The 11,556-nt window shown below is 39.8% G+C and overlaps 1 protein-coding gene across 1 annotated transcript; it reads left to right on the top strand.

Annotated features, from left to right (window-relative positions):
- Positions 1 to 4,100: 4,100 nt before the first annotated feature.
- PODANS_5_10 (uncharacterized protein) lies at positions 4,101 to 6,429 on the top strand (the record flags this gene model as incomplete). Its single annotated transcript, XM_001904312.1, has 2 exons — positions 4,101 to 5,219; positions 5,383 to 6,429. 2 exons carry the CDS (start codon positions 4,101 to 4,103, stop codon positions 6,427 to 6,429), a joined length of 2,166 nt encoding a protein of 721 aa, XP_001904347.1.
- Between the last annotated feature and the right edge of the window lie 5,127 nt (positions 6,430 to 11,556).

Genomic DNA, 11,556 nt, shown 5'->3' with positions numbered 1-11,556 from the left:
GAAAAGGATTATAGTTTGTTAGCTGGTAAGCCCTGATAGGCCTATAATATAGAACCTATACAGGGTTGCTGTAAAATACAGCAGTGCGCAAGCGGAAGCGGAGAGGATACGACGGCAGTGCCGAAGAAGGTAAAGCACTGTAATACAGTGAGGTATAAAGAATAAGAATTGCCTTTATTACCCTTGGCCTTGGCCTTTGGCCTTAGCCTTAAGCTTTTGCCCTTAGGGAAAGAAAGAAAGGAACTATTCTACAGGAGAGAGGAGAGGTCTATATATAGGCCTTCGTAGGCCTACTGTGGGTCCTGTAGGCCCTGGAAGCCCCTATACCACTTTGGGTATTTAGTGGGCTTAGGTGGGTCTAGTGTAGACTCACGGAAATCTATAGAACCTTCAGCAGCAAAGGTGCCCTGTAAATCACACCATTGTAGCAACTTACTACGTAAGCCTATAGCCACTTTGGAAGGTTCTAGTATCCATTGACTAAGCCTCAGGCCACAGTAGCCCTGTAAGCCTTCAAGGGTCCCTTGTAAAGAATATTCTAAAGGGATCAAAGCCGGGAAGTTCCATTACTGCTTATAGCAGTACTGCCCACTGTAATATCAATTTGTAGGGCAGTAAGTAGGGCACTTAGTAGTACCTACACATTAACAATACTAAATAATAATCTCCTCCTAATCCTTTACTATCACTTCGTAATAATCGTTAAAAATAAATTCGAATTAAATAAAAGTTTTATTTTTAAGCCGGGTAGCTACGTATATTACTTTCGACTTCTCTATATCAAATTATTCCGGGTAATAACGAAAGTAAGTTTTAAACTAAATTAAAAAACCTTTAAGCTTTAACTTTCCGCCTCCATAGTACTTTAGTACCGGAAGCTTAATTACGTACGTAGGCCTAGCCGCTAAGAGAGTAAAAACCTACTCGCTAATCTACTAGGCTTCGGCCTTAAGCTCTTTAACGCGATTGATAAGCTATTAAGCCGTAGTGACTCTAGACCTAGCGTTTACCGTAGAAAGTCTTTCGATAGTTAAGCTAGGCGGGACACCTTTTATTTAAACGTTCTCGGGTTAAGCTATAGTAGTAAAAAGACGCTTTTAACTTATCCGTAATAGAGTTAAAGTAAGTATATAATATATAACGAACCCCTATACAGAACCTCTAAGAGGGATACGGGTTAAAGGTAACTTTTAATAATTAGTTCGGTATAGCTAAATAGTATATAATAAAATATTTCAATATAAATATAAAAGACTGTAAATATAAGTTATTAATTATATACCACGGAACTATCTATTTATAATAGCTAGTTCCTCCGTATATATAGACCTTAACCTCTAAGTACCTCCGTACTTAAATCTATTTATTCTTTCCTAGATCCCATGGATCTAGCTTCCAACTCCTAGATCCCCTAGTCCGTGTTATTCCCTGCTCCACAGGCCCCACTTATCCGTCGCTCGTTCTCACTAGCCCGAGCGACCCCGCTTTTTCTAAACCGTGATAGGAGACGAGAAAAGCGTATATAGTTAATAAGATTAGGCTAACGAGACGTTAATTTAGAGGAGGGATATTATATTACGGACCTAATATAAACGGGGAGCGCGGGGCGCGACCTTTTAACTACTAGAATAAAAAAGTAGGGAAGTCGGATTATTATTAGTGCTAAAGGTAATAATCACGATTATTATTAGCTTTCGATAAACGACGAGTAATAATCGATATTATTATTAATAATAATAATAATAAACTGGTCTATATATACGGAGGAACTAGCTAATATAGATAAATAGTTTTATAATATATAATTTATAATTATATTTACGGTATTTTATATTTATATTAAAATATTTTATTATATACTATTTAGCTATACCGAACTAATTATTAAAAGTTACCTTTAACCCGTATCCCTTTTAGAGGTTCTGTATAGGGGTTCGTTATACTAATCGTTATTCTCGTATATACCCTAGGGTTATAATAAACCGTAATAAGTACTAAGCTATAAAGTCGGGAATATTAATATACGAAGCTTAATATTTAATTTAAAAAGTATTTTCTTTAGATTATATAGTATAAAGCTAATACCCGTAAAGCTACCTTATATATTTTTCTCTATTATAAAAGCGAAAAAAGCTTTACGAAAAGTAAAAAGGAACTCGAATTTATTTATATTATAAATATATATATATATTAAGTCCTCGATTTAGTGTGACGAACCCCTATACAGAACCTCTAAAAAGGATATTAGTTAAAGGTAACTTTTAATAATTAGTTCGGTGTAGCTAAATAGTATATAATAAGATATCTTAATTATAATAGCTAAAATACCACGATTGTAACTTATTATTCCATACTGCGGAACTATCTATCTACACTAGCTAGTTCCTCCATATATATAGACCTTAAGACCGTGGACCGTTAACTTATAAACGGTCCTCGGTCCACTCTTAATTAGCCGATACTAGACCGTGGACCGTGAGCCACGCCGCGGTCCCCGGTCCCTATTTTATTAGTCCGTTCCGTCCACTCGGACCGTGAGCCCCGCTCGATCGCTCGGTCTAGTCCTGATTGGTCCCTCGTGGCCCCACTGTCTTCTAGAACCGTAATAACCCGAGAAAATAATATATATTATAAATTTAGTTTCATCGAAATTATAAATATTATTATTTATAATACTATATTTAACTTTAGTATTCTATATAAGCGCGAACCACTTATTAATAACCTTTAAACCCTTACACTTAGCCTTTTAATAATCGTACCTCCGCGTAAAACGCGTACGGAGTTATAATTAGCGTTTAACGAAGTTATATACTTAAAGCTTATTAATAGGAAGCGCGTCGCGTACGCATAGTAATTAGTTAGCTATATCTTTTACACTACATAATTTTAGTAAAAAAGCTTACACATTTAGCTCCATAATATATTAAATAATAATCTTCTCTTCGGAATCTATAAAACGGCGCGATTTAGGCGTAATATCGCGTCGTACAGGCTTACTAGCGCGTCGGTTACGGAGTGTTGAAAGTGGTGCGCTATAAAGCTTAGCTATGGCTTTAAGCTTCAATTCCTCGTTGTTTTGAAGAGCTTTAAGGGCTAAGATTACTCTGGCTTCCTTTGAAGGGGGAGACATGTTGGGTTATGGAAAAATATGATGTTTAGGAGAGAGAGGATGCGTCGCGCTAAGGAACCCACGGCTCGCTTATACCCATGACTCGCTTATAAAATACGTTAGCGTTTTTTCTTTGTCCTACGTGGAGTGCGGCCTGCGATCGATTCACTGTCACGCAGGTATGTTCATTCAGAAGCCTGTTGAGGGTATATTCGTGGTGTTGTGGTTGTTTTGTGTGTTTTTCTCATCATTTCACTGCAGCTGAATTAATAAATTTCCCACCCTACAGCTTCTCAAGCTCCGATTGTAAGCGCTTTAACCTATGATACTATGTATACGTGGCTGTTGGTATTTTCAACAAAAGCCTTCGTCAATAAGGCTTTTCGACAAGACTTCGAGGCAAGTAATGCAGTCCAGCACGAATTCCAGTCTTAGAAGCAGCAATTTCTTTTTGTAAAGCTCGCTTTTTTATTGGTATTAGGAAGCGAGGGTTTTTTTTGGGGGGGTATAGCGTTGGCACCCCACTTCCAGCGTGGCTCCACATTCGAGGACCTTATCTTATCAAGCGCCCCACCAGCTTGCACCACGAAGCTCTGCAAGCTCTGGCTTGGCGGAGCCTTTCCTTCTTTCTTCTCTGTAGTCCTTTGCCTCAGAGAACCTGCCAGCCGTAACAGGCGTGGCAGGACTACTGCTTAACCTCGCGCTTGACTTCCGCATATCTACATAAACCAGACCCCATCTCCTCTCCCCCTCGACGCGACCACCACATTTACCCCGCACATATTAACTCGATATCTAGGCTCTGTATAAGATCGAGGTACTTCTCGTTATCTGATGAGACTGACACATCAAGGCTTCGCTGATGGCTGACAGACATATAATATAGACCTCGAGCCATCAGACCGACGGAAGCTCTCGCCAGCCAATCGCCGCCATACACCACCACGATATCCCTTCCAGCCCTAAGCAGCCGAGTCTAGCGAACGCAATGTCCGACAAAGACAGGATTGCACAGCTCCTTCGTGAGCTGGAGGAAGCCAAGGCACGAGAGGAGGAAGCCAAGGCACGAGCGGAGGAAGCCAAGGCACGAGCGGAGGAAGCCAAGGCACGAGCGGAGGAAGCCAAGGCACGAGAGGAGGAAGCCAAGGCACGAGAGGCGCAAGAGCGATGCGAGAGGGAGCGGCTTCAGCTGGAGCATCGAAACACCACGTTCCTCGAATACCTGCACAACTGCCACAGGCATCTCTACAACGCTCTACGACTTACCAACACATCGAGGTATTCTACGGGCTATACGAAAGTCGTGGGCAAGTACTACCCCAAGCGACTTCGTCCTTGGACCTACTTTGCCAACGTTCTCCACCCACATTATTTCGATCTTGTGCAGAGTATCTGTGGTCAAAGGCAGCTCTTCGAACCAGCCAACACGACTAAGAGCCTTGGGACGATTATCTCGGATCATCTAGCGGGTAACGAGAAAGCGATCGACCGTTTTGAGGTAGATGCAGTCGAGCGCCCAGTGCAGGGGATCCTCAAGGTTCTTGCAACGCATAAGGAGGCGGGCAAAGCATCGATATGCCCCGAGTTTCGGTTCAGCGCTAACCTCCGCGAGCTCACACAAAAAGATGACGGGAGTAGCGGTGCAGATGACAACACCAGCGATGGGAGTTTGGAGCGACGCCAACAAGCCGGGCCGAATAAGCGCCCTACGTCCAAGAGGAAATATATATGCTCGAACAGACAGCCTGACGGAGTCGGTATACGGATGCAACCCGGCGGAGGCCAGACCCACGCCTTTATATACGACTACAAGGCAGCCCATAAAGTCGCTATCGAGTATATTCGGTCGGCTACAGCGAAGGAACACCTGTTCCACGAGGTTGTCGCACGCATCAACGACGACAAGCTCAGCCGCGACGAGGAGGTGCAGCGCCGGGAGCAGGCCGAGGCATTAATCGCCATGGCACTGACGCAAGTCTTCGACTACATGATCACCTACGGGGTATCATATGGTTATGTTGCTGCGGGCCGGTGCTTGCTACTCCTCTACGTTGACAGAGATGATTGGCAAACGCTGTACTGTCATCCGTGCCTGCCGGCCGACGATGTGGGCGAGCCGACCAACGACTGGACCGACCGGCTATCCCACACCGCAGTGGCTCAACTAATCAGCTTCTGCCTATCCAGCTTTCAGTCCGAAGCTCTCGAGGGACAATCTCTCGAAACAGCACTGTCTATAGCCAAGGCGACACTAAAAAACATGGTCGGAGTCGTACGCGGATGTGGCCTATCTTGGGCTCGAGCCCGCCGAGTTATCGTCGGCGCCGTCGTCGCAGAACACGGACATCTCAGAGTATACGTCCAAAGCGGAACCGACCGGTCGGAATGTAGCCTTACGGTCTCAGTCGTCTTGCAAACCGGCAGCGGTACTCCCCCAAAGCAACGAGCATGACGACGAAGAGGACCATTCGGAACCCGGCGCATCTCGCTTAAGGCTAGCGGCTAACAAGCGGAAGCGCGGTCCGTCGAGTGGTGGCGAGGACGGGGATATCGCCATGGCTGACTCGGGGCCCACCAAGCAATATTGCACACAAGCGTGCCTATTAGGTCTCAAGAGAGGGAAAGACCTGGACGAGAAGTGCCCCAATGTCTCATTACATCGCTTCGATGGCTCCTCTCGGCATCCCGTCAATGCCCATCGTTTTACCGATATGGTGGAGCAGCAGCTTCTCTTGAGTCCCTACAAGGGATGCCGGATGGTGGACTTCTGGGGCAAGAGAGGAGCGATGGGCTGGCTTTTTAAGCTGGAGCTTCTTCCATACGGCTACACATTTGTTGGTAAAGGAACACTGGAGGACCGCCTCAGTCGTTTGGAGCACGAAGGCCGGGTCTACGCACAGCTTGATCATCTTCAGGGCGACGTGGTACCGGTGTATCTGGGCCTCGTGCGCCTCGATCGTGGCTACATTCTCCCGGGGCTTGAGTTTGTTGTTCATATGATGCTTATGTCGTGGGCGGGCCAGACGCCAAGCGCTAGCATGGACGACGCCGAGACGCTGAAGAGGGAGTCATTGACGGCTATCTGGAACGAGGGTGTTGTTCATGGGGATGAAAATAGGGCCAATTATCTCTGGAACGCCGAGCGTGGTCGCATAATGATCATCGACTTCGACCGAGCCCACCTCTCCCCACCTCCCAAGCCTCGAGCGGTTTCCAGGCTCTCAAAACCGAAGAGGAAGCGTGGTGATAGTGAGGCAGACGCGCAACTCTTTGGGCCCCTAGAAATAAACCGTTCGAAACACCGAATTCGTACTTAACGGAGATTGCCGGGCGCGAGGCGAGGTACGTTTTTAAGCAGATGGACAGGAGTTCGAGGGCAACCCCATCACATGGTGGATAATCTGATAGAGAACGGTATTCGTGTTTTGTACAGTCTATGACTTAAAAGTTTACTACCGCGAGACTTGCCTTGCTTTTGCTGGCTAATAGATTAATATATTTTTATTTTTCTTACACCGTTTTACCCTTTTTTGTAACGAGTGCGCCGGGACTTTTGGTGCTATTTATATAGGAAAACCGTGCCGTGTAGGCTGAGTGAAAAACTTATAACGTATATTATAAGCGAGTCGTACATATAAGTGAGTCGTACAGTCTCCACCACCCTACAACAACTATCCTTAATTATACCGCAACAACATTAGGAAGCAACTACAATTACATCAAAAACGGCTGAATTAGATAATTCCCCAGCCTCCTAATAAGTGCGCGCGTTATGGCTAGGCTTGCCGCACATACTACAGCACCGAACCGTCGTATAAGCCCCCCCTACACTACCGCCATCCGGCTATATTTCTTCCACTACCTCCCCACCCACGGCCTTCTAGTCTAATAGATCCTATATATCTTGCATAGTAAGTAATCCTCCGAGCCGTATACGTATTTTTTTAGCTTTCCGGTACTTACTTAATACCTTATTAGCCTTACGGAGCGAAGAGACCTTTACTTATAAGAGGGCTATTTAGTATATTATAATTATTATACTTTTAGTAAATTAATTTATAATACTTAATATTAAAGTCGGGGAATTATTTTAATAATTAATAATATAAGTTTTAATAAATATTAAATATAAATTAATTTTTCGGGGGTTTTATAGTATTTAAAATACTTAAAGAAATATTATACCCGGCCTTAAAAATAAAGGTATTAACGTATAAAACTATATATTTAATTTAAAAAATACTTTTTTTAGATTATATAATATAAAGTTAGTACCTATAAAGCTACTCTATATATTTTTTTCCGTTATAAAAATAAAAAAAGTTTTACGAAAAATATAAAAGAATTTAAATTTATTTATATAATTAATATATATATATATTAAGCCCTCGATTTAATGGCCGTATATTTATTTTAGTAGTTTAAAATAATTAATATTAAGTTATTAAAGGAAGTAAAAGGAATATAGAGGTATATAGAGCGTAATAATATTATTTTATTAATAATAATATTCGAATTTAATTAAATAATAATTTTTATAATTATTAAAAATTAATAATTAATATTTACCTTTTATATAAAACGTTATATAATAATTAAAATATTTAATTTAATTTAAACTTACCGGATTAATAATTTAATTATTATCGATAATTATAATATTTTAAATAAATAATAAATTATACTCGGTATATTAATTAATAAAATAATATTATATAATTAAAATAATAAAGGGCAGGATAATTTAATTAAAAATATTAACTTTCTAAATTATTATTATTTATTTATAATTATTAAATTAAATTAATTTTACTTTATTAAAACCGTTTAAAGGTTATAATTATTATATTTATAAAAATAATATTTATTATAAACCTAATTTCGTCGAAATTATAAATATTATTATTTATAATACTATATTTAACTTTAATATTTTATATAAATATAAATTATTCGGTAATAACTTTCGGATTTTTATATTTAATTTACTAATAATTATATTTACGTGTAAAACATATACGGAGCTATAGCTAGCGTTTAACGAAATTATATATTTAAAGTTTATTAATAGGAAGCGCGTCGCGTACGCGTAATAATTAATTAATTATATTTTTTATATTACGTAACTTTAATAAAAAAGCTCGCGTAAATAACTTAATAATATAATAAATAATAGCCTCTTCTTCGGATTAAATAAGCTTCTTCGATCTGGGCGTAGTATCGTGTCGTATAGGCCGGCCGGCGCGTCAGTTAGAGAGAGTTATAGGTGGTACGTTATAAAGCTTAGCTATAGCTCGGAGGCTTAATTTTTCGTCCTTTTGGAGAGCCTTAAGGGCTAAAAGTATCCTGGCTTCCTTTAAAGTAGGAGGCATGTTAGGTTATAGAAAAAATTAATATTAGGTGTAAGGAGGACGCGTCGTGGTAGAAACTATACGACTCGCTTATATATACGACTCGCTTATAATATACGTTATGTGGGGAGGTAAGAAAAGAAGGTAGATATTATTCCAGAAGCATTTAATTATGAAGTCGTCGGTATAGTGGCTACCGTGACCGTCGTAATTAAGAAGCCGTGGTCCGGAATCATCGTCAGGTTAGGTTTCAGGGATAAAGACTTTCGTTAACCAAATAAGAGCAATGTCATTGCTAGTCCAGCCTTCCTCTGTGGCATCAATATACCAGTGTTCACGGTAGTCTTCGTTAAACCACTGCTTTTGAACCTTCTTGCCCTTAAAAATGACGTAGGGCGTGAGACATCGGCCATCCTGTGAGATACACTTAAGTATAGTGGTCCAGATTCGTTTTCCATTCTCCTTGACGTACACAGACTTTGAGCCCTAATAGAAGACCCAACGACCAGTCCGTTGGCCCCCATTTGCTCTAGCTACCCATATACTGGAGCGCTAGGGAGAAAAGAAGCCCGGAAAACACTGGGTATCCCACTTTATTCGAAGGCGCCCAGAGATTAAAACTAAACTAGGCAAGAGATCGACTACTTCCGCATTAACGGAGCTACCCCGGAAAAGATCAACGGCTTCTTTAACCTATATAATACCGTGACCTGGATCAAGAAGAAAAACAAATACAAAACTGATGAGGTGGGTATAATGGAGGGAATATATTAGCGTGGGCGAGAGCGTAGCTAAAGCTTTCCTGACCAAGGATCCATGTTTGAGCTGCTCCTCCCGGTTAGTTTATAGTGCTTAAAGGGCATACCAATAGAATGGCCTTTGAATTGCGAAGAATTCGGGACAAGTAAAAGTGAAGGACTATTTCTTTTTCTATCTTCTACATTCACTCCCCTCCGTCTTCCAATACACCTTAGGCGCATAAGCGCCGGCAGAAAATAAAACTTAAAAATAAAACGGGCGGCAAAAAGTAACGTACATTAACGTACATTATAAGCGAGTGAGCCATATAAGCGAGTGAGCCACTTTTCACTACCCTACTATAATTACCCTCAATTGTAACACACCAACATTAGGAACTAACTATAATTATATCAGAAACAGCTGAATCAGATGATTCTGCAGCCTCCTGGTAAGTGCGTGCATTATGGCCAGGCTTGCCGCACACACCACAGCACCGAACCTTCGTACGAGCCCCCCCCTGTACTACTACTATCCGGCTGCGTTTCTTATACTCTCTCCTGTCACAGTTAACCTAACGGCAGGTCGCGCCACATGTGGGGCGCAGGACGTCCCTAGCCAATCATTAAGGAAGTCAGGGAACAAGCCAATCAGGCCTGGACAAAGGTGCTATGGCGCCAAGGCTCACGAGCAGTCTGCAGGATGCAAGATGCTAAGGATGATCAGAGGCATAGCACGGCGAGCACAATGCAGGATGCAATGTGCTAGGAGTGATCGGGGCTATAGCAGGGTAAGCACCTTACGGTCCTAAAGTCTATATATACGGAGGAACTGGCTGGTGTAGATAGACAGTTCCGCAGTATGCAATTTAAGCTTGTATTCACGGCATCTTGTGTTTACATCGAGATATCTTGTTGTGCACTGTTTAGCTGCACCGGACCAATTGTCAGAAGTTACCTTCAACCCGTATCCCTTTCAGAGGTTCTGTACAGGGGTTCGTCATATCTCCCCATCCACGGCTTTCTAATCCAGTAGATCTTGTGCTTCTTGTACAGTAAGTGACCCTCCAAGTCTCACGCGTATTTTTTTAACTCTCCGGCGTTTGCTTAGTGCCTTATTAGCCTTACGGAGCGAAGAGACCTCTACCTGTAAGAGGGCCACTTAATATATTATAACCGTTATACTTTTAGTAAGTTAGTTTATTATAATTATTATTAAAGTCGGGACGTTATTTTAATAGTTAGTAATGCGAGTCTTAATAAACGTTAATTATAAGTTAGTTTCTCGAGGGTTATATAGTATCTAAGAGACCCAAAGTTATATAGTACCGGGCCGTAAATTTAAAGATATTAACGTACGAAGCTTTATATCTAATTTAGAAATTACCTTCTTTAGATCGTACGGTATAAGGCTAGCACCCGCAAAGCTACCCTATATATTTTTCTTTATTATAAAGGCAAAAAAAGCCTCGCGGAAGGTATAAAGGAACTCGAGCTTACTTATATAATTAATATCTATATATATATTAGGTCCTTAATTTAACGACCGTATACTTATTTTAACGGCCTAAAGTAATTAATATCGAGTAATTAGAGAAGGTAGGAAGAGTATAGAGGTATATAAAGCGTAATAACGTTAGTTTATTAATAATAATATTCGAATTCGGTTAAATAATAACTTTCGTAACCGTTTAAGATTAATAATCGATATTTATCCTTTTTATAGGACGCTATATAATAATCGAAATACTTAATTTAATTTTATTTTTTAAATTAATAATTTAATTATTATTAATAATTATAATATATTAAATAAATTATAAATTATATTTAGTATATTAATTAATAAAATAGTATTATACGGTTAAAATAATAAAAAGAAAAATAGTTTAATTAAAAGTATTAATTCTTTAAATTACCGTTATTTATTTACGGTTATTAAATTAAATTAATTTTACTTTATTAAAACCGTCCGATGTCGTAATTACTATACTTATAAAAATAATATTTATTATAAACCTAATTTCGTTAAAATTATAAATATTATTATTTATAATACCGTACTTAGTTTTAATATTTCGTACTAACGTAAACTACTCGGTTATAACCTTTAAATCTTCGTACTTAGCTCTTTAATAATTTTATTTACGCGTAAAACGCGTATAGAACTATAGCTAACGTTTAATAAAGTTATATACCTAGAGCTTACTAATAAAAGGCGCGTCGTATATACGTAATAATTAATTAACTATATTTTCTATACTACGTAATCTTGGTGGAAAAGCTCTCGTATATAGCTTAATAATACATTAAATAATAGTATCCTCTTCGGATTAAGTGAGATTCTTCGATTTGG

This window comes from Podospora anserina, chromosome 5 (genome assembly GCF_000226545.1).
Source record: "Podospora anserina S mat+ genomic DNA chromosome 5, supercontig 1".
Lineage (NCBI taxonomy): Eukaryota > Fungi > Ascomycota > Sordariomycetes > Sordariales > Podosporaceae > Podospora > Podospora anserina.
Note: the sequence above shows the minus strand (reverse complement) of the source record. Positions and strands in the feature narration are given on the sequence as shown.